Below are 23,167 nucleotides of genomic sequence, written 5' to 3'. Positions count from 1 at the left end.
GTCTCTTCTCCAGGGTAGAGGATTCTAAAAATAGAGGGCGTAGGGTTAAAGTGAGAAGGGAGAGATTCAAGAGAGACAAGGGATACTTTGTCACTCGGACAGTAGTCAATATCTGGAACGGGCTGCCAGAGGAAGCTATCGAAGTGGATACAATTGTGAGGTTTAAAAGACATTTGGTCAGATACTTGGATGGGAAAGGTTTCAAGATCTGGAGCCTGGTTCTTTCCTGAATAGCTCTATGACTATGACTGAAGCTACCAGCAACTTCCTGTGACCTCCACCAAGGACAAGGGAAGCAGGCACAAGGGAGTATTTGTTGGGGAGTTTAAAACCAGGGGGCATAGGTTTAAAGTGAGAGGGGTAAGTTTTAAAGCAGACCGGAAGGGCAACCTTTTCACACAGAGTGGTAGATATATTGAGCGTGCTGCCCGTAGAAGTGGTAGGTGAAGGTACGATTAGAACACTTAAAAATACATTTGGCCAGGTACATGGGTAGGAAAGTTTTGGAGGCATATAGGCCAAATGTAAGTAAATAAGATCACATCAACAGGGGCAAGTTGGGCCGAAGGTCCTCTTTCTGTGCTCTGCATATCTATGTTGGCATTTGAGACTTTTGGATTGACCTATGTACACGCAAGGAATGGTAGTATATGGATTATGCTTGGATAGATAAGAGATAGTCTTGGCATCATGTTTGGTATAATCATTGTACCATGGCCGAAGGCCCTGTTCTTGTGCTGTACTGTTCTATGTTCTATGACTCTATAACATCACCAGCTGCAGATTCCTCTCAATGTCACACACTCTCCCCTAATCCATCTGCCTAAAGGACCAATAGTTTGTGTTTGATTTTCAATTTCTTCTCAAAAGTCGAGGGTTTTATTGTCATATATCCCAAAGATCACAACAAAATATGTTAGCATAATCAGGTAAGCTCAGAACTGCTATAGTTGATTCTTTTCTGTTGTGTTGCTTGCAACATGTTGCCACAGACAGGCACCTAGGTTCTGGAGCATTTAGGTTTGGACGCAAATGCTTACGTTGTTAGTGATGTCCATGTTTCCTGGTACGAATAAACTTAAAGAAGCAGATGGGAAGTTTTAGTATAATATTGATACTGGGCGCACAGCAGCACAGCAGTAGAATCGCTGCCTTACAGTGCTAGAGAACTGGGTTCGATCCTGACTATGGGTGCTGTCTGTATGAAGTTTGTACGTTCTCCCTGTGACCGTATGAGTTTTCCCCAGGTGCTCCGGTTTCCTCCCACATTTCAAAGACATACAGGTTTGTAGGTTAATTGGCTTTGGTAAAGATTGTAAATTGTCCACAGTGTGTAGGATTGTGCTAGTGTACGGGGTGATCGCTGGTCAGCGTGGACTCGATGGGCTGAAGGGCCTGTTTCTGGGCTGTATCTCTAAAGTCTAAAGTAAAAGACTATGGTGTCAGCACAGACTGTGAGCTGAAATCTCTGATGTGCGAGTTGAACACTCGATTTCCACCTCATGGTACCGAGTTTCTTCACCGCAGAATCTGCCTGTCTGTGTCTGTCTGTCTGTCTGTCTGTCTGTCTGTCTGTCTGTCTGTCTGTCTGTCTGTCTGTCTGTCTGTCTGTCTGTCTGTCTGTCTGTCTGTCTGTCTGTCTGTCTGTCTGTCTGTCCGTCTGTCTGTCCGTCTGTCTGTCTGTCTCTAAAACTCTCATCTTGTTTGTTTGTCCGTTGTCCCCTTGCATGTACCCGAAATACAGCCAGAACGGTACACGATAGCGCACCAATTTTGGACCCACCTTGCTCACCAGTGGCCTGTGGTTCAAATGGTTGTTATATTTTTAAAGTTATTCACTTTTTAAACTTAAAAAATCAATTTTTAAACTTTAATAAATTTGATTGGCTCTACCACCTCCCCCCCCACATGGGGTACGGTGCGTCCTGATTGGCTACCTCCATGTTTCATGTCACAATGGGAACACAAGGGGTCCACGCATGCACAGTTGGGGGCTATTGATCTAATACTTACGTAAGATGGCCGCCGGATCCATGTGTGCGCAGTTGGGGGAGGGTTGCCACTCGGAGGGGGGGGGAACCCGCCCGAGTGAGGGGAGTTGCGGCCAATGTGGGGGGGGGGGGAGGAGAGTCTCCTGCTGCTGGCCTACGCGATGGCCGCCCGGGCCGGGGTGAGTGGCTCCCTCTCCCCTTTCCTCTCCCCCTCGCCCGCCCCAGGCCCCGGGCGAGTTGTAAGGGGGGTTGAGGGATGATGGAGTCGGTGAGTGTCATCAGTTGGGGGAGGGATGCCGGGCCCACAGGAGAAGTTTGGATGCTATTTGCCCGTGGTTCAAATGGTTGTTATATTTTTTAAGTTATTCACTTTTTAAACTTTAAAAATCACTTCTCCACTTGGCCTGCCCAGATGGCCGCCGGGGGCAGGATTCGCCCGAGTGACGGGAGTAGCGGCCAATGAGGGGTGCCCAAGAAGGCCGCCGGGGGCGCGAGACCCGCCCAAGTGACGGGAGTGGTGGCCACTGAAGGGGGGGGGTGTGGAGAGCTCTCCTACTATTGGCCCCCTCGATGGCCGACCAGGGCTGGGGTGAGTGGCTCCCTCTCCCCCTTTCCTCTCCCCCCTCGCCCGTCCCCAGCCCCGGGGGAGTTTTTGAGGGGGGATGGAGTGGGTCAGTGTCGTCAGTTGGGGGAGGGTTGCCGGGCCCGCAGGAGAGGTTTGCACCCAACGGGTCCACGCCCGGCTAGTACTGTTTAAAATTATAATTATCAATGAGGCTTTGCTTCCTTTGAGGTGAGTTGAGTGAGGATTGCTGCCAGAACACTTAGCGTTGCCCTGGTGATGTGCTTGTCATTGATTAAATGATTCAGTAATAGTTTATTGTCATATGTACAGTACCTATTTACAGTAAAATGCCTTGTTTTACACACAACTGACCTCACCTAAGCAGCATACAAAGAGTCGTTACGTTTGTGGCACCGTCAAAGTTACAAAGGTTAATCGAACATTCCTATCTGCACATGCCGCCGCACATGGCAGCAGCCCCCCTCCTCCCCACCCCATCACCCCCTCCCCACCCCATCACCCCCCCCCCCCCCCACCCCATCACCCCCCCCCCCCCCCCCCCACCCTTCCATCGGTGACATTCTGTCACTAATGCCAAGTCTTGTTCATCACTTGTTCTTCTCCTACTGTGGACATACACTTTAAAAGCCAGAAGTTCCCTGGAAATGGAGTCATGGCAGTGAGTATCAAAATGACTTAGTGGATTGGAAAGTAATAAGAAGCTTCTCAGATTCTTTTCTCTAGTTATATTCAGTGATGCGTTTTATGTTTCCAACCAGACTGCTCTTTGCTGTACGAAGAATCCTGACTGGTTACAGATCAATAACCAGTCTCAACTCCTCCAGTTCCGACTCGAATATTTCTTTTCTTGACCTGAACCTTATGGTCCATTATCTGACCAAACCTTTCTCTGCAGAACAGTGTATTAGCCAGCATACTGTCAGTGACCCTACCTGTGTCACCGAGGGCTTAGAGGATTGGCTTCAGTAACGTTCTGCGTTATCTCCATGGCAAACCCTGAGCACCTTTATGTAGACAACATGGAGACGGTAAGAAAATCAATTTTTAAAAGAATAAAACTATTGCTAAGAGTTCTCATTAATTCACCATGTTTCCCCGAAATTTCTTTATGATCTACAGAATTAGGATTAAAATGACAGAGAAAGACACAAAGTGCAGGAGTAACATGGACAGGCGATGTTTCAGGTCTGGACCCTTCTTCAGACAGATGCTGCCTCACCTGCTGAGTTACTCCAGCACTTTGTGTCTTTTTTTGTAAACCAGCAACTGCAGTTGCTCCATTAAAATGTCACTGATTGGTTCGCTGGGGTTTGACTGTCAACTGCAGGAAGTCAAGGATCAAGATCCCACGTTAAATCCTGGGCAATCTCAGGACAGAACAAGTTAGGCATAAAGTGCTAAAGTAACTCAGCGGGGCAGGCAGCATCTCTGGGCTGCTGAGTTACTGCAGCCTTTGTGTCTATCTTTGGTATAAACCAGCATCTGCAGTTCCTTTGTTATTACAAGTAATCATAAGGAACTGGGTGGCTTCCTCAGGACACCTGAAGGAATGGGTGAGGTTGGGGAACTGAAGCTAAAGCTTTAATTTATTGTCTATAATCTAACATGGAGGTTGTGAGGGTGAAAACAGCGACTCGCTTTAAGTAATGAAATGTAATATTCCTGCTGCTCCAAACAAGTCAGAGTTCATTCGTATTTCAGGTCCCGATCTGAAACGTCGCCTATCCATGTTCTCCAGAGATGCTGCCCTGCTGAGTTATTCTAGCACTTTGTGTCCTTTTGCACAATACTCCCATGCAGCCTAAAGCAACATGTTGTACAACTCTAACACGATGTCCTAATTCTTGTACTCGATGTCCTGACCAATGAAGGCAAGTGTGCTATAAAATGCTGGAGTATTTGTGTGTGTGTGCTTTGTGATCAGTGAGGCGAGGAATTGTTGTGACCAGACCCAAGAAATAATTAGTGTGCTTCCTGCTGCCAAAAAGAACATTTCAAATTTCAGTAATCCCTCATACATCAGTAGCAAAATTCAACTTGCATCAGTTGTTGGATCTGCCCGCAGGGTCGACGACAACATTCACTCATCTCGCCATCCATGTGGAGCTTGTCAGTGACTGGGTGCCAGGGAACTGACAACTGTGCTCCTGCATTACCGACTCACTCCCTGAGGCAGCAACGAATGTGTCCGTAACCTCATCCCACCACAAAACATTTGGAAAGATTATTGTAAGGATGGCATATTAACCATGCAATCATATACATCCACAATTACACAAAACACTTACACAGGCCGAGAAAGCATACAGTCGGGTTACATCGCAGCTTAATTTGGGAATAGTTCTACCCAAGTTACAAGAAATTGTAGAGTTGTGAACATGGCGCAGTCCATTGCAGACCAAGCTCCCCACCATTGACTCCATCTGCACCACACTGCCTCAGAAAAGCAGCCACATAATCAAAGACTTGTCCTACCCAAGTCATTCCTTCTTCTCCTCGCTCCCATTGGGCACAGAAGGTACAGAAGCTTGAAAGCGCGCGCTACCAGACTCAGGAACAGCTTCTTCTCCTCTGTTACCAGCCTTCTGAATGGTCCTTCCATAAGCTAGGGTACTGTCCGATTCACCTCAACCCCATTAAGGACATTGGACTTTGTCTCTGGAACTCAGCCTTCTGAATGGTCCTTCCATAAGCTAGGGTACTGTCCGATTCACCTCAACCCCATTAAGGTCATTGGATTTTGTCTCTGGAACTGATGCAATACAATGCTGAGAACTAAACATAGCACAAAAAGTAAGGAAATTTGTGTTTGGTAGATTATTTCTTTGTTGTAACAATGCTTCTTGGCAATAAATCTTATACCGTTGGAAAGCCTGTTTATTTCCCTTTTAAATGGTGCCACATTTGTAAGGAACATGCATTTGTGGGATGAGCAGCAGAGCTGAGTATATGGGTTGCGCCCATGAAGAATTTGCCAAATCTCTGCCAATGCCAAACAGCTTATTCTGCCATTGACTCTTGTTCGGTGTTGTTTGGTGGATTGGATGATTGAAGTCTGAAGAAACAAGACATATTGGCAATTTAACAATTTATTCATTTAATAAACAGGAGCCACAGTAGCGTGTGGAAGAACCATACACAGCCATAACAGCCTGGCACCTCCTCCTCATGCTGGTCACCAGCCTGGTCACACACTGTTGTGGGATGGCATCCCATTCTTGTCAGCACCTGGGGGTACCAGAAGCTCAAAACAAGAGTCAATAGCAACAGCAGAATAAGCTGTTTGGCATTGGCAGAGAAGATTTGGCAAATTTTTCATGGGCGCAACCCATATACTCAGCTCTGCTGCTCATCCCACAAATGCATGTTCCTTACAAATGTGGCACCATTTAAAAGGGAAATAAACAGGCTTTCCAACGGTATAAGATTTATTGCCAAGAAACATTGTTACAACAAAGAAATAATCTACCAAACACAAATTTCCTTACTTTTTGTGCTATGTTTATATTCTGCACTCTGGATCCTCCCTTTTGTTCTACCTATTGTACTTGAGTTTGAGTTGATTGGATTTATGTATAGTATTTCCTAATTTTTGATTGGATAGCATGCAAAACAAAACTTTTCACTGTACCTCAGTACACGTGAAATAATAAATCTAAACCTAAAAATAACGGAGATACCAACATCAGTCCAACTCAATATCCATGAGCTCAAAAGCTAAGACATTCAATATACCCACACACTCAAATGAACAGACGTTTTATTTTTGTATAAATGTTTTATTCAGTGCATCTGTTGGTGTACACAACAAATAATAAACAAGTCAACAGTTGAGAAGCAGCAAAACTGCTTGTAATTATAACCCATGAAATGCTCGGAACAGGTTATCCAACATGTTTAACACACAAATCCTAAGTCATGCAGCTCTATTCCATTATTACCAGCTTTCTCCCATGCAACAAATAAATTAAAGTAAAAGTCTAAACTAATCGACTGAATAACAACAACCTCTGTGTAGCATGTATGGGGATGAGTTTAGGGTAAACTCCCCAAAGGAAACTTCATTTACACCAATTCCCACCATGCCCAGCGCAATAAAAGAATGTCTGGTAGTGTGATACAAATAAGACCTTCTTCTTTGTTATAAAAATGAAGTCACCCAAAACTTTAGTTTCCTTAAGAATAAAAGTCACCACAATAAAGGTCAAAGTGCAAATCACAAGGTGCGAACAAGTCACAAGGGTGCAATTTGCTAACCAATAGATTTCCATATTCTAGGCTTTGCACTATTATATTATAGTCACTACAAATCTATAAAGCCTTTCCTCAAGATTGCTTTGTCACACTTTGAACCACAGTATAATCAGCCTGAGATGCGGCTTAATTCCTGTCTGTCTGTTTTCGAGTTAGCAACCCTGAATAGTTTTTGAAAGAGATTCTATCCGTTTGTTGGAGTATAAAAAGAAACTATAGAACTGCAGTATAGCAAAACACTACCCATGAAGTAAAGGAACTAGATGCGAGTGTACCAGGAGGGGGTTGAACAGCATTGAGCCAAGAACGTGATGCAATTAATTTTTGTGTTCCTCATTCCTTTAGTAAAACCCAAAGGTATCTGCAATCCTCTGGTGAGAGCCAATGTTATCTGGACTGTGTGTGTGTGTGTGTGTGTTCGACGCTGAGGTATAACTTGCTTTCAGCTGGCGAACAAGGTGTGATAGTTTGAATGATTATTTTCCCAGAGAAACATCAGACGTCGGGACAATTGGGGCATTTCTTCTGCGCTGCCTCTTTCCCAAAATGAGGTTCCATTGGCTATCCAGGTGCCTGGAGACTTGCACAAGCACTTTCTCAGCTAAAATTATCGGGATTTATCCACCCCCAGAAAAACCAGAAGACCTAAAAGGCTGACAGGAGAGCGACTCTACCCAACCCTGGGGCTGGTTTCCTGAATCATTTTACAACAGAAAGAGAGTGTCTGCTAGTAATAGGTTGACAGCATCCACTGGCGACATGCCTGGACTGGCGGCCTTCCACCTGGCTACGTCGATTCAGTCTGACTCACCGCCTTGCCCCCGTTTAGCACGGCCGAGGCACTTCTGCTTTTGGTGGGGGTGCCGGAGCGGGACAGCACTTCAGCCAACTCGTGGAGAGACGGCTCTCTGTAGAGGGCGACTGGAAAACAGAAGAGCAGAGCAGCGTTAGATGGGGCTACCGGCTGCTTTGTTGGCAGTGTGCAAGCATGCGGTCAATCCATCCTAGAGTCATAGAGTTGCAGAGTCACAGATTCACAGAGCCTTGGAGTCACAGAGTCATAGTCATAGAGTCTTACAGTGCGGAAACAGGTTGATCGACTCAACTTGCCCGCACCGACCAATATGTCCCTTCTACACTGGTCCCACCTGCTTGCATTTTGCACATATCCCTCTAAACCTATCCTATCCATGTATCTGACCAAATGTTTCTTAAACGTTGCAATAGCACCAGCCTCAACTAGCTCAACCAGCACCCCCTGTCTATTTATCTATTCAAATGTCTTTCAAATTGTTGGGTGGGTTCATGGACACATGGATGGATTCCTGCTCTCCCAGCCTCTTTCCTCTGACATCCCATTCCTCTGAAGCCTGGGTCCAAACCCAGAGATGGTGCATTGACGTGGTCTGAGACCTGGTCCCAGTATGTGGGGTCCTCGGGGGGAGAGGGGGGTATAAAGGGGAGGGTATCAGCTGTGAGTGCCCATTGGATCAGAGCGGTCTGTTTCACCACCACTTTCGGTCACGGAGCAAAATGGAGACCTACAGTAACTCCCACCATGCAGCAGTGATGGGAAAGCTCAGAAATCCCTATTGATTTCATACTGGCTTCTGGAGCGGTTGTGAGGGAAGGGAGTGGAGAGCGGAGGTAGACAACAGGAACTTTATTTGTGCTGAGGGAGTCCGGTCTAGCCGATTCTAGGTCTCTGTGCAAGCCTTAGACTCCTCCAAATAATTAGCCAGTTGACTCCAAGGCTCAATGGATCTGTGAGCTTCCCTCTTCCACTGGCTTTGATCTCCCCTCTTGCACAGAGTGCTGTAAGGTTGTAGATTAAGCAATCCACAGCCCTGCCCAGCAGAGTAACTGAGGGAGTCCAATGAAGCAGCACATTCTCTGCACAGTGACATTATTTTGTTACGTACAGTTCAGTAAAGTATTGCAATACCTAAGCACATCGCAATTAGCAAAGTATAAAGAAAGAGTCTACTGCTTTCAAGAGCTGCCAGATATTGGCACCATTTTCAAAGTCCAGTTAACGCTCTAGTTCTTTTGAGTGGTACCTGATCCAGGCAGGCCCCAGGCTGCTGCAGGCTTCCCGCCATTGACTGAAGGGTCTGTTTCCACGCTGTATGACTTGCTGACTCTATGACTATGACATCCAAATTGTGCAGCTCTCTGAAAGCTCTGGGATATCAGAATGTTGCATGGATTAGAGGCTATTAGCCTGAAGGAGACTTTGGAACCACATTTGCACTTCCAAAGCCTCCACATCCTTCCTGTAACAGGGCGACCAGAATGGCACACAATATTCTCCTGCTTTCTCTTGTTGTCTCTTCTTGACAATGTATGTTCCTTTCACAGGCACAGGTTTGTGTCCCCTCAACAAACAACAGAGAAAGCAGTTTGTGTTTTATTTTAGAGCAAAAATACCAAGAAACTCAAAATCTGAAGCAGAAGCAGAAAATGCTGGAAATACTCGGCAGGTGAGGTAACATTTGTAGAGATAGAGACATGATATATGGCAACACTTCAATAAGACAATCGCTGTGAGATGGTGCTCAGTCGAAACTACCTCCATGTTTATTCAAATAACATTAACTACAACTCACAATTGGCCAAGGACAACATTGAGAAGTTCTGTGGAAGAACAATTTCCTTTCACTCCTGAGGAGATTTAATCGCTTCTTCAATAAAAATTCCTTTGGTTGAGATCAAGATATATTAAGGCAGAACATAGAGTACAGATTATGGACTCAGGGAAACTAATCCAAACTTTTTCAGGTAGTCCAGATGTACCTCACCTTCTTCAAAGTATTAAAAGTTATTCACCATAATTTTCCACACTAACAGGAGACATAAGTCTGACGGACAGGAGATAATTGGACTCAGAATCTAAATGAGGTAGTTTAATCACTGCTGGCCAGCCATGAAAAATGACCACTTTGACGCTTTTTATAGCTTTTTGTTTTGCATCACACAAAGTTAAATTAAGTTCCAGGGCAACTTTTCTGTTGCTGTTTTAATGTAAATGCTGGCAGGTGAAAATTCGAGGCCGGATGAGTTTCAGATAGCCTCACTCTCCTGAACACCCTGACTCAGTGCTTCAGGAGATAGTCACTCCCCAAACTGTGCTGAGAGTGAAGCAGAGACACTCATAGCTCCTCACTCCGACTCCATTCTGGCGGGGATGGTGAGTGGGAGCAGCCAGGCCTGGCTGGTGTTGGATGTGGACATCAGGAACACAGGTATCGGAATATTGAGCAAAACACAAATTGCTGGAGGATATAAAAAGGTCAGGCAGTATCTGTGGAGAGAATGGACAGGTGGCGTTTTGGGTCGGGACCCTTCTTCATTCCCTTACACAGATGCTGCCCGACCTGCAGAGTTACTCCAGTACTTTGTGCTTTGCTTCAGATTTTAGCATCTGCAGTCTCTTGTGTCTCCACTCATGTTAGAGAGTCTTGCATCAGTGAGGGTGGAACTGCAGCTGTTGTTTGGGTGAGACCCCTACAAGTCATGACGTGGTCCTCCACAAAGACCCTGGTGCGTCACCACCCCACAGCAGGCAACGCAGATAGCAGAAGTAGAAGCAAGGGAAAAGCCTTGTGGAAACAAGGAACTGCAAATGCTGCTTTACAAAAAAAAGACAAAGTGCTGGAGTAACACAGCGGGTCAGGCCGCATCACTGGAGAACTGGAGTTGGTGACGTTTCAGGTCGGAACCCTTCTTCAGACTGATTGTGCGGAGGGGGGGGGGGGGGGGAGAAAGCTGGAGGAGAGGAGGGGTAGGACAAAGCATGGCAGGTAATAGGCAAACACAGGCAGATAGTTGAACAAAGGCTAGTGAACCTAGGGGTGGCACAGTGGTACAGCGATATTGTGGCCTTCCAGCACCAGAGACTCGGGTTCGATCCTGACTATGGGTGCTGTCTGTGCGGAGTTTGCACGTTCTCCCTGTGACCTTGTGGGTTTTGTCCGGGTGCTCCGGTTTCCTCCCACACTCCAAAGGCGAGCAAGTATGTAATTGGCTTCTGTACATTGTAAATTGTCCTCAGTATGTAGGATAGTAGGATCGTGTACATGGCAAAAATAAGTCTCACCTTCTAGCGGTTTGGGGAGGAAGTGGGCGGCCGGTTTGTTTTTCTTCACGTGGTTGCCCTTCATGATCTCACCCTCCTTGTTGAGACCCAGATACCAGCCTCTGCCAGATTGCTGCTGTCGGTACAACATGGACGAGTAGGTCACATAGTAGTTTTCAAACACTGACTCTTTGAACCTGCACTCGGGGGTGAAGTGTTCCTGTTCAAAGACAAAAAACAGATGAGAACGTCAACTTTTTCACGCAATTCTCAGCTTCTCAGAGAAAGTTATCGTGTGCCAAGACATTTTTTACATGATTCTGTTAAAAAAAAGGCACAGGGTGCGAGAGTGACTCAGCAGATCACGCAGTATCTCTGGAGGACATCTCTGGAGGACACGTTCCAGGATGAGACCCTTCCTCAGATTCCTGATAGAAGTATATAAAATGATGGCTTATCCATGTTCTCCAGGGATGCTGCTGAGTTACTCCAGCACTTCGTGTTATTTTTGTGAACCAGCGTCTGCAGTTCCTTGTATCTCCATGTTTGAACGGTGTTTTTCATTTGACTGGAGGTGGCTGCTTGCTGCGTACAATTAGCTACCATGTCCATTTGCACAATGAAAGGCCTGGACAGAGCGGGCAAGGAGACTATGTTTCCAGTAGTGGGAGAGTTCTCGCATAAGTTTCCATACGGAGGAACTCTGGTGGCAGTGGGGCTAAACTGATGGGGGCACTCTCCAACACTCCTTACAACCCTTCTGAGATATTCCTTGCAGTGCCTAGGATTTCCTGATTCGAGTGGAAGCCCTCTTCTTATTTAGGAGGCACAGAGGAGTTTAATGTTGTTTACTGGGACAACCATCAATCTCTGGTATTAGAGGAGTAGATAGCAGTAGATAGGAAAAGATAAGTTAAATTGACATCAGGAGTCATCGCAATGCACAGCCACAGAAACAGGCCCTTCAGCCCAAGTCATCGAAGCTGGTTGTGATGTCTATTCTGCTAATCCCCAGCTGCCTGCATTGGGTCCATATCTCTCTGCATCTCTCCCATCCACGTTGGAAGCACGCCTGTTAAAGTTGCATCGTACACGTAAATGCCTCTTACTTAAACACACATATAAGCACAACGGTTTAATATCCAGCCAGGATTTAGTTTAGACATACAGCATAGAAACAGACCCTTTGGCTCACTGAGTTCATGGATCACCCATTCATATTAGTTGCATGCTATCCCACTTTTGCATCTATTCCCTGCATATTAGGGGTAATTTACAGAGGCCAATTAACTGACAAACTCGAGCATCTTTGGGATGTGGGAGGAAACCGGAGCTCCCGGAGGAAACCCAAATGGTCACAGGGAGAACATGCAAACTCCACACAGACAGCAGCTGAGGTCAGGATCGAACCCAGGTCTCTGGTGTTGTGAGGCAGCAGCCTGTTTCACACCAACCTCTGATAAAGCTAGTGGGAGTAGAGCTGCCCTCCTTGTGTCAGACACTGGCGGATAAACACCCCACCCCATGCCCTCCACACTCCCCCCAGGGGAGGGTGATCCGGGCCAATTATCTCACTGCTGCCTGAAAGTGAAGTACCCATCACGGCTCGCATAGACAAAGCGTTGTCATCTCTGGTTGCACAGTGGGTGCCGTTAGTCAACCAATTCACAGCATGATTAATGTCCTGGCAAATCTGCTTCGTAGAATGCCAACTCTCCTTATTTCACTCCTGCAGGGAAAATCACAAAAGCACAACACCCCTCCCCGTCGATCTACGTTCCAGGAAAGCACTTCTAAAACGCACAATGTCTATCATAGGAAAAGGATCCTGACCCAAAATGTCGCCTGTCCATTCCCTCCATAGATGCTGCTTGACCCGCTGAGTTCCACCAGCACTTTGTGTGGTGACATCTTACTGCTGGATCTTTCATTGGTAATCTTGTACAATCAAGCGCTGTGGATGAGTTAACCAGGGAGTTGTGGAGGGAACGGTCTCTGTGGAAGTGGAAAGGGGTGGAGATGGGAAAATGTGACTATTGGTGGGAGCCCGTTGGAGGTGGCGGAAATTTTGGAGGATTATATGTTGTATGCGACGGCTGATGGGGTGGAAGGCAAGGACTAGGGGGACTCTGTTTTGCGACTAGGGGGAGGGTAAGGGCAGAGCTGCGGGGTACTGAGGAGACATGAGTGAGGGCCTCATCTATGACGGGAGAGGGAAACCCCCATCCCCTAAAGAATGAGGACATCTCGGATGTGAATTTACAGAGTATTTTACCCAGGGTAGGGGAATCAAGAACCAGAGGACACAGGTTTAAAGGAGAGGGGCAAGATTTAATACATAACTGAGAGGCAACTTTTTCACACAGAGGGTGGTGTGTGTTTGGAACGAGCTGCCAGAGGAGGTAGTTGAGGCAGGTATTACAACATTTAGAAGACATTCGGACAGGTACATGGATAGGAAAGGTTTGGAGGGATATGGGTCAAATGTGGGCAGGTGGGACTAGGGCATCTTAGTCGGCATGGACGAGTTGGGCTGAAGGGCCTGTTTCCCTCCTGTGTGACTTTATGAATGTGACTCTAGGTGATTGTACTCTGGAATCGTCCTGGCCAGGGGGAGTGTGGAATGACAGATGATTCTGCTTTGAGTTCCTGAGGATGTGCAGTAGCCCTGGGCATCCAGTTAGTTTAGTTTAGTTTAGTTTAGTTTATTGTCACATGTATCGAGGTACAGTGAAAAGCTATTTGTTGCATGCTAACTAGTCAGCGGAAAGACTATACATGATTACAATCAAGCCGTCCACAATGTACAGATACATGATATAAAGAATAACGTTTAGTCCAAGATAAAGTCCACTAAAGTCCAATTAAAGATAATAATAATAATAATACATTTATTTTATATAGCGCTTTTCAAGATACTCAAAGACGCTTTACAAAGCAAACAAGACATAAAAACAAACAAACAAACAAAAGATTTGTCCTGACCGAGAAGCGGCGAACAAACAGCGCCAGCATCCTCTCACGTCAGGGTCCGGCAGTAAACAATAAAGAACACAAGACACACAATTACAATTTTAACACAAACAACCATCACAGTGATTGCTCCAGGCACACCCTCACTGTGATGGAAGGCAAAGAAAAGTCTTATCTCCTCCTCAATCTTCTTCCGTGGTCAGGCAGTCAAACTGCTGCCTCGAGGCGATCGAGGCTCCCGATTTTTGAAGCCCCCGCCGGGGGATGGAAAGTCCCAGGCCGAGCCGAGCAGGCCGATGAAGGTCCTGAGCCCCCACTGGGCGATGGAAAGTGCCGCGGCCAAGCCATGCAGGGCGATGGAGGTCTTGCGAACGGGTTGATCGAACCTCGTGCTTCGGGGCGGTCGAAGCTGCCACGGCTGGAGCTCCCGAAAGCCGGTCGCCAGCCAGGGACTTGCGAGCTCCCGATGTTGCGGTTTGCAGGGCCCACGGCCGAAGCCTCCGAGATGGTAAGTCCAGGCTCTGCGGCCGGAGTCCTCAAGGTCGATCCCAGCTGGAGGCCACCGACTCCACGGTGTTAGGCCGTAGCGCTAACGGAGATACGACACGATAAAGGTCGCATCTCCGTTAAGGAGGAGATTAGAAAAAAAGGTTTTCCCCACCCCCCACATATACAGAGCTAAAAATAAATCAAAACATACATTTAAACGATAACAATAGACAAAGCCAAAAAAGACAGAGAGACTGCTGGTCTGATAGTCTGAGGGTCTCCAAAAGATAGTCTGAGGGTCTCCAATGAGGTAGATAGCGGCTCTCTAGTTGGTGATAGGATGGATCAGTTGCCTGATAACAACTGGGAAGAAACTGTTTCTGAATCTGGAGGCTTGCGTTTTCACACTTCTGTACCTAAACGCTGAATGTTAGACTAAATGCTGCGACTGAAGTGGACCTCGTTGAAATGTAAAGAGGAATTGATCTCGGAATGGGCAACTTGTCAGGAATCTGCAGACACACCTCTCAGCAGCAATCACTCGTACACCATCTTGGAAGTCGGGCTGGCATCTAGTTCTGGCAGTGATTGGGTGGGTCAGGAGAATGAAGCTGTGAAAAGCTGATCGTCGCACGTACAAAGAAATAAAACACAAACTAGGTGCTTGACGAGATCACATGATCGTTCATTGATGCCCCAGCTTTCAGCATGGTCATACAGTCATAGAGAGACTATAATCTATAATCCCATCAGAGGGTACGCACATTTCTTATTGTTGAGCAAAAACACAAAGTGTTGGAGGAACTCAGTGGGTCAGGCAGCCACTGGGGAGGGAACAGACAGATGGTGTTTTGGGTTGGGACACTTCTTCAGATGATACTCAGGCTGAAGAATGGTCCCACCCCAAAATGCCGCTTGTCCATTCTCTCCGCAGATGTTGCCTGACCTGCTGAGTTCCTCCAGCACTTTGTGTTTTGCTAAAGATTTCAGCATCTGGAGCTTCTTCTCAACAATCTCTTAGCTGAGGCACTGTCCAAATCAGCACCAGACTCAGGAACAGCTTCTTCCCCTCTGTTATCGGGCTTCTGAATGGTCCTTCCATTAGCTAGGGTACTGTCTGATTCACCTCTACCCCATTGCGGACATTGGACTCTGTCTCTAGAACTGATGCTCTACAATGCTGAGAACTATATTCTGCACTCTGTACCTTCCCCTTTGCTCCACCTATCGTATGAGTTTGGCTTGATTGTATTTAGGTATGGTATTATCCAATCTGGATACGTCTGCACTGTACCTCAATACACTTGACAATAATAAACCTAAATCTAAACCATCAGTCGCTTGAACATGACACAACACTAACCTCAACTCTAATCAATGGTTTGTCTTTGGTTGAACGAAAGACCTCGGGCTTTTTTGCACTAGAATTGGGGTCATTAATTTGTTGAATTTTTGGTTATTGCATATTATCCATGTGTACTGTGTTTACAGGCCTGCTATGCTGCTGCAAGTAAGAATGTTATTATTCTGTGTTCGGTAAATATGATAATTGAACACTCCTTACGCTTACTGCCCCAGCCACTATTTTAAACCCTCCCTAGTAGCGCCAGCGATCATCTCTGCCTGGATATTGGTTCCCCTCCAGTTCCACCAGACTTGTGTTCAGGTCCTGTGGCCCGCACACCCAGGCTGACACTCAGTTGTGCCCGTGCAGCGCTGAGGGAGTGTAGCATCGCTGGAGGGTCAGTCTGAGGATGTTAGAGTGGGGTAGGTAGAGTCAAGGTGAAGGACGGGCAAGATGTTCTTGTAGCTTTGGGAACATGTGACTTAGTTTAGTTTAGAGATACAGTGCGGAAACAGGCCCTCCGGCCCACCAAGTCCACGCCGACCAGCGATCCCCGCTCATTAACACTATCCTACACACACTAGGGGCAATTTACACATACACCAAGCCAATCAACCTACATACCTGTACGTCTTTGGAGTGTGGGAGGAAACCGAGGATCTTGGAGAAAACCCACACAGGTCATGGGGAGAACGTACAAACTCCTGTAGTCGGGATTGAACCCTGGTCTCCAAAGCTGCGCCGCCGTGCCGCCTTACGTGATCCTCATGCAAAATCAGGATTGTATTGCTGCTTTGGGGAGCTGTTATACACAAATAAACTGTTCATCCGGTTTTTAACAAGCTGTGAGGTGCTTGGTGTCACCTGCATGAAAGGGTCATGAAAATTGCTCCAATGTTATAAGTAAAGGCTTCACAGGGGCGCAGCAGTACACCTGCTGCCTCACAGCGCCAGAGACCCGGGTTCAAGTCAGACCTCAGTTATCTATGTGGAGTTTGCATGTTCTCCCGGTGACTGCATGGGTTTTCTCTGGGTGCTCTAGTTTTCTCCAAAGATGTATGGGTTTGTAGATGAATCAGCTGCTGTAAATTGCCCCTAGAGTGTAGGGAGTGGATGAGAAAGTGGCATGACGTAGAAGCAGTGTAAACGGGTGATCGACGGTCAGTGTGGACTCGATGGCCAAAGGGCTACTTTCCATGCTGTATATCTAAACTAAACAATAGTTTATTTCTACCTCCTATACCTCCTCCCTCGACTCTGGCCAGGGACCCTGACAGTCCTTTCAGGTGAGGCAGAGGTTCATGTACCTCCTCCAACATCATCTACTGTATCTGCTGTTCTGGGTGTGGACTCCTATATATCGGTGAGACAAAGCGCAGGCTAGGCGATCGTTTCGCTGAACACCTTCGCTCAGTCTGTCCTGGCCTAGGCCATCTCCTGGTTGCCAAATGCTTTAACTCTCCTTCCCATTCCCAAACTGACCATTCTCTCCTGGGCCTCCTCCACTGTCAGAGTGAGGCCAAACACAAATTGGAGGAACAGCACCTCATATTTCGTTTGGACAGCTTCCAACCCAGTGGTTTGAATAATTGATTTATCTAACTTCAAGTAACTCTTGCATCCCCAATCTCTCCATTTCTCCCCCACCCTAATCGTCACAGTTTCACAGCTGTCCTGCTGTTTTATTGTTTGTATCACTCGTTATCAACTTCCCTACTTACCTACTCACCTTGTAGGTTCCACCTTTCCTTGATCATTGCTGCTTTTTGCATATCTTTCATTCATTTGTTCTATGTACCTATTCATATCACTCATTTCCCTCTCCCCTAACTCAGTCTGAAGAAGGGTCTCGACCTGAAACAGCACCTATTCCTTTTCTCCAGAGATGCTGCCTGACCTTCTGAGTTACTCCACCATTTTGTGTCTATCTTTGGTGTAAACCAGCATCTGTAGTTCCTTCCTAAACAGACTGTTCATCTAGTTTCTCACAGGCTGTGAGATGATGGGTGTCATGTGCAGGTCATGAAAATATGTTTTTCTCTTTAGTTGCACTTTTAGGAAAGTTCAGTCTGAACATTTTTGATCCTATTTATAATCAGGAGCCAACATCTGGAATCAAGACCATGTGTAGTTCCACCTCTGGCATGTCCTTGCAGCGGCAAACAGCTGTCACCTGCGTGGGAACCAGCTGCAGAGCATTGAACGCACCAAGGGATGGCAGCATAGCTGGAGGGCAGTGACTGGTCAGACACGGACACCTGCAAACCCTTACACTCCAGTTATCCATGACAGAGTGCGAGCGAGCGAGGGACTGATGGAGGAGCAGTGGCTGGGGACCAGTTGGTTTATTGGTTTATTACCATCCTGTGTACTGAGTCCAACCGCTTGAGTTTATTTCTTTGATGAATGTTTATTTCCCAGTTGGTTAATCTGTACTCATGTGTTCAAAGCTCCCTCAGCAGCTGGCAGCTCAACGGTGGGCAAATATGTGTTTCTATAAGTGTGGTCTGAGTGAGGGAGCAGGTGTGTGCATCAAAATCACACCCTGTAGGTTTGTGCATTATCTGTGTGTATGTATGTATGTATGTATGTATGTATGTATGTATGTATGTATGTATGTATGTATGTGAAAATAACTGCAGATGCTGGTACAAATCGAAGAGAGGGAATGGGTGACTTCTTCAGTCTGAAGATGGGTCTCAACCCGAAATGTCACCCATTCCCTCCCAAATGCTGCCTGACCTGCTGAGTTACTCCAGCATTTTGTGATATGTATGTATGTATGTATGTATGTGTAAGACAATGTCAAAATACGTGCCTATGTGAATATGAGATCTGAGCCCAAGGACACTGTATACCTGGGAAAGCAACTATGAGTTAAGGTGTGTGTGTGTGTGTATGCTTGCATGCGTTGAAGTATGTGTGTGTTGTTTTGTGTATCTGTGTGATTGTGTGTGTGTATCGGTGTATGTGAGTGTTTATTTCGTGGGTGTCTGTGTGTGAGTGTGTATGTGTGAGAGTGGGTGCGTGAGAGTGTTTGTCTTGTGTGTGTGTGTGTCTGTGTGGGTGGGCCTATATACGTATGAGTGTATGTGTGTATGTTTTGTGTGAGTTTGTGTCTGCATCTATATGTATGAGCGTACATGTATTAATGTGTGTACGAATGTGTGTGTCTGTGTGTGTGTGCGTCTGTGTGTGTTTCTATGTGTGTTAATGTGTGCGTGAATGTGTGTTTGTGTGTCTGTGTGTGGGTGTGTATCTATCTGTGTGTGAGTGTATGTCTGTATCTTTGTGTGTGGGTGTGTGTGTGTGTCTCTGCGAGTGTACATGTGTGTGTCTCTATCTGTATAAGTGGTAGGTAGTTTGTGTAACTGACTCACCAGGTGTGTTGATGGAGATGAATGTCTCAATAAAATACATGGACGATTGGATACAAATTGGCCAACTGCCCATTTTGGATATAGGAATATAGGCGAAACCGCAAAAGACTGCAAATGATACAAAAATTAATCATTGTAGGCAGAGCTTCTTTTGGCAGACACATGTCTATTAAAATCAAGTTACATTAATCAACAATTTTTTTTCCATCAATATATCCCCTCTTCTGTTTTGATTGTTGACCAATCAACTTCTACTTTAACAATTTAATCGCAAAAAAGTATAAAATTAAACATGCTAAAATTAAAGATATTGTAAATAGTCTAGTTTTTAACTTTTAAGAAGTGCTGGTGTGCTATACAGGTGGATATGTGTATCAGCATCCTTTGTCTGCAAAAAAAATCTCTGCCTACAACTATCAATTCTTGTAGCATTTGCAGACTTACTGATGATAATTTCTATAATCCTATATTCTAAATGGGCAGTTGCACAATTGTATCCAATCTCCCCTGTATTTTTATGAGACATTCATCTCCATCAACACACCTGGTGAGCCAGTTACACAACCCACCTACCACTTAAATATAGGGGGGGGGGCTGACAAGTATGCGGGTGATGCAGTTTGGGAGAATCAATAAGGGTAGGGCGTACATTTGAAGGTGAAATATGAAATGGAAGTTGAAGATCTATCCTTTGTACACACACCCTGGAGCGGGTGAATATCTTTTTAGACTTTTAGACTTTAGAGATAAAGCGCGGAAACAGGCCCTTCGGTCCACTGAGTCTGCAACGACCACCAATAACCCCGTACACTAACAATATTCTACACACGAGGGATAGTTTACAATTTTACCAAAGCCAATTAACCTATAAAGCCTGGAGAAAACCCATGCAGTCACAGGGAGAATGTATAAACTCCATATAGACAGCACCGTAGTTATGTTCGAATCCGTGTCTCTGGCGCTGTGAGGCAGCAACTCTACCACTGTGCCACCGTGGCACCCTGTTTGAAGGCCAGTGGGATCTTAGGTTTGCCGGCAGGAGACTGATGATGCTCTCTCATCAGATGCTGACCGTCTTGTTGAGAAAGCAGCAACGTGATTACATGGCGAAGTTTTTTCTCAGATATCGCGCCAGACCAGCAAAGCTTACAAAGCTGGTGTGTGATCAATAACTAGCCCAGGCAATAATTTTGAATCCATTAATAAAATGCCTAAAATCATTGCCGAGTCTGAATTACAAACATTGTCAGTAATTAAATGGGCAATTGATTGCTACAGCAATTCACTGCTCAAATCACAAACCTTCATCCAACAGAGTAGAGGCAATGCAAAAATACAACCTGTTGCAGGAACGTAGCGGCTCCGATCAACATCCTGTATCAGGGCTGGATCTAATTCCTGGTTTCTAGCCACTGCCAGTGATTCTGTATGATTGGATCCACTCACACATTGGGAGGGTATTGCAATATCAGAGGACACAGAGTAACTCAGCGGGTCAGGCAGCATCTCTGGAGAACATGGATAGGTGATGTCTCGGGTTGGTACCCTCCTTCAGACTGATCTCGTCTAAAGAAGGATCCCAACACGAAATGTCATCTACCCATGTTCTCCAAAGTTACTCCAGCACGTTGTGTCTTTCATTGTAAACCAGCATCTGCAGTTCCTTGTGAAAATGCAATATCAGAGGATTTTTTCTGCAAGAGGTTTTAGACCGAGACTCTCACAGATGGACATAAGTGAATTTGAAGCAAGCCGTTGATTTTGATTATAATGACAATTTAATATTGTCAAGGTGCATCGGAGGAGTGTCATCAAAGGTATGATTATAAGGTAATGTGTATTTTCACTAGGACATTGCCCGGTTTGGAGTATTACCTTCAAGGAGAGGTTGCACAAACTTGGATTACTTTCTCTCAAGCATTGGTGGTTGGGTGGGAGATGGGAACAACAAGAGTGCTTCAGTGGTCTGCAATTCATCACGTGAAATATAACAGCAACAGTTTCAAAAAGAGAACGATGCAGCATTCTCTCTGATATTCATCCCTCGTGCAGCATCACTTCAACACATGTGGACTTGGTGAGCCAAAGGAACTGTCTCTATGTTGTATGACAGCCCATTAATCAAACATACCAGGTACTGAATAATTTAATTTAGCATAATAGCAACAAAAGAAATAGAAGCAGGAAAATGTAAACACAATTAACTGCAGGTTCAGTTTACAAAAAACAGCACAATGTGCTGGAGTAACTCAGCAGGTCAGGCAGCATCTCTGGAAAACATGGAGCGACCTTTCTACAAACCTTTCTTCTTAGAAGCAGGAGTTGGCCAACAAGCCACTCTGCTGTTCATTGAGTGATGGCCAAGAGAAGCAAGATGATCAAAGAGACACAAGGAACTGCAGATGCTGGAATTTTGAGCAAAACACAAAGTGCTGGGGGAAATATCAGGCAGCATCTGTGGAGGAAATCGACAACTTACGTTTTGGGTCGTGTCCCTTATTCAGACTGATTGTAGTAGAGAGCAGAAAGGTGGGGGTGGGACAAAGCCTAGCCAGTAATCGGTGGAAACAGGTGAGTGTGGTTTGAGTTTGTTTTGTAATAGAGTTCAATAAGTGTGAGGATTAAGCTCACTGTCAAACTATTAATAACCATGCCGAATAGCACCTTGTAAAATGACTTGGCTAAGAAGGGGAATGATGGCTGTGATAATTTAAAACAAGTGCCATCCACGCTGTATCATTTACCTAGGACCCAAACCTTGCAGGACCTCGAAAGGCCGAATGGCCTCCTCCTGCACCTATTGTCTATTGAAGAACCAGCAGGGATGTATCATGTCGAAAGAGGCCTTGACCACAAACAGAAATATCTGAGACACAAGGAGCTGCAGATGCTGGAACCCTGAGCAATACACAAAGTTCTGGAGGAACTCAGTGGGTCAGGCAGTACCTGTGGAGGGAATGGGCAAGCAATGTTTTGGGTCAGGATCTTTCTTCTGACTGTCATAGGGGCAAGAAAACTGGGAAAAATATATATAACTGATGTTAGTTTCTTGCCTGATGGAGTGGACGGAGGTTAAAGGGAGAATGTCCACACAAGCTCATGAGGAGTCATAGGCTCCACCTCAACATCAAACTGTTATTTCAGATACTGGGCTCCCTGAACGTCAACGAATGCTGCATCTTCTAACAGGTAGTGTTCATGGGAAGCATAATGCCGGCTGCATCACTGCTTGGTTTGGGATCAGCTCTGCTCAAGACCGCAAGAAATTACAGAGAGTTGTCGATGTAGTCCAGTCCTGTCCATCATACAGACCAGATTCTATACCTCATGTTGCTGCGGAAAAGCAGCGAACATAATCAAAGACTTGTCCCACCCTGGTCATTTCTTCTTTTTCCCGCTCCCATCGGGTAGAAGGTACAGAAACTTGAAAGTGCGCACCACCAGACTTGGGCAGCTTCTTCCCCTGGTATCAGGTTTCTGAATGGTCTTTCTGCAAGCTAGTGTACTATCTGATTCACCTCAACCTCATTGCAGACATTGGACTTTGTCTGGAATTGGTGCGTTACAATGCTTTTTTATTTTCAGTAGCATGTCTGATGGGGAAAAGCCAGGAGAATGGAGAATGGGAAGGAGTCCGATCTAAAGTGGACCACTTAGTGTGTATATCAATAGTGGTCTGAGTCAGGACTGAGACTGTTACTCTACAGGGTTTAGATCTTGATGGGAGCAGATGGACAGACTACACTTCAGGATGGGCCCCTTCTTCGGACAGATGGGGTGGTAGTGGTGATGATGGATACCTTTATATCTTGGTAGTGTGTGGAAGCACATGACTGGAGGACAGCGAACGAGGATTCCTTATTCCAGAAAGGTGATAGGTCTCAGCCAGGTAAGAGGTTAGTTGATCCTGCATCAGTGGGAGGAAACATAGTGGAAAAAAGTCCAAGGGGCACTACTTATTTCCCCTTGGAAAAAACAGGGTGTATTGTAAGGGATAAACTATGGGCTTTGTTCATGGGAAATCCTATCTTACTGACTCGATGGAATGCTTTGGGGTTCAATGGGTTCAAT

At 45.8% G+C, this 23,167-nt stretch overlaps 1 protein-coding gene and 1 long non-coding RNA gene across 11 annotated transcripts in view; one reads left to right on the top strand and one right to left on the bottom strand.

Moving 5' to 3' along the window:
* The first annotated feature begins 2,431 nt into the window (after window positions 1-2,431).
* Window positions 2,432-4,469, top strand: LOC144600353 (uncharacterized). 4 transcript variants are annotated; one of them, XR_013548122.1, is made up of 3 exons: window positions 2,432-2,580; window positions 3,473-3,605; window positions 4,279-4,469. It is a non-coding gene; the product is annotated as an uncharacterized LOC144600353 (long non-coding RNA). The 4 variants fall into 4 exon arrangements; XR_013548121.1 differs by having other exon boundaries at window positions 3,336-3,605; XR_013548123.1 differs by lacking the exon at window positions 2,432-2,580 and adding an exon at window positions 2,613-2,784.
* Window positions 4,470-6,361: 1,892 nt separating this feature from the next.
* fgf13a (fibroblast growth factor 13a) overlaps window positions 6,362-23,167 on the bottom strand; it is a 288,256-nt gene continuing 271,450 nt past the window's right edge. For all 7 annotated transcript variants that reach the window (XM_078412229.1, XM_078412230.1, XM_078412228.1 and 4 more), the window contains 2 exons: window positions 10,931-11,129; window positions 6,362-7,752 (listed from right to left, as the gene is read on the bottom strand). In XM_078412229.1, coding sequence (XP_078268355.1) covers window positions 7,619-7,752; window positions 10,931-11,129 — 333 coding nt within the window. In that variant the 3' untranslated portion in view covers window positions 6,362-7,618. The remainder of the gene's footprint in view (window positions 7,753-10,930; window positions 11,130-23,167) is intronic.

The sequence above is a fragment of the Rhinoraja longicauda genome, chromosome 15, assembly GCF_053455715.1.
Source record: "Rhinoraja longicauda isolate Sanriku21f chromosome 15, sRhiLon1.1, whole genome shotgun sequence".
In the NCBI taxonomy this organism is placed as follows: Eukaryota; Metazoa; Chordata; class Chondrichthyes; order Rajiformes; family Arhynchobatidae; genus Rhinoraja; species Rhinoraja longicauda.
The sequence above is the reverse complement of the archived record's forward strand: the minus strand, read 5'-3'. Positions and strand labels throughout refer to the sequence as shown.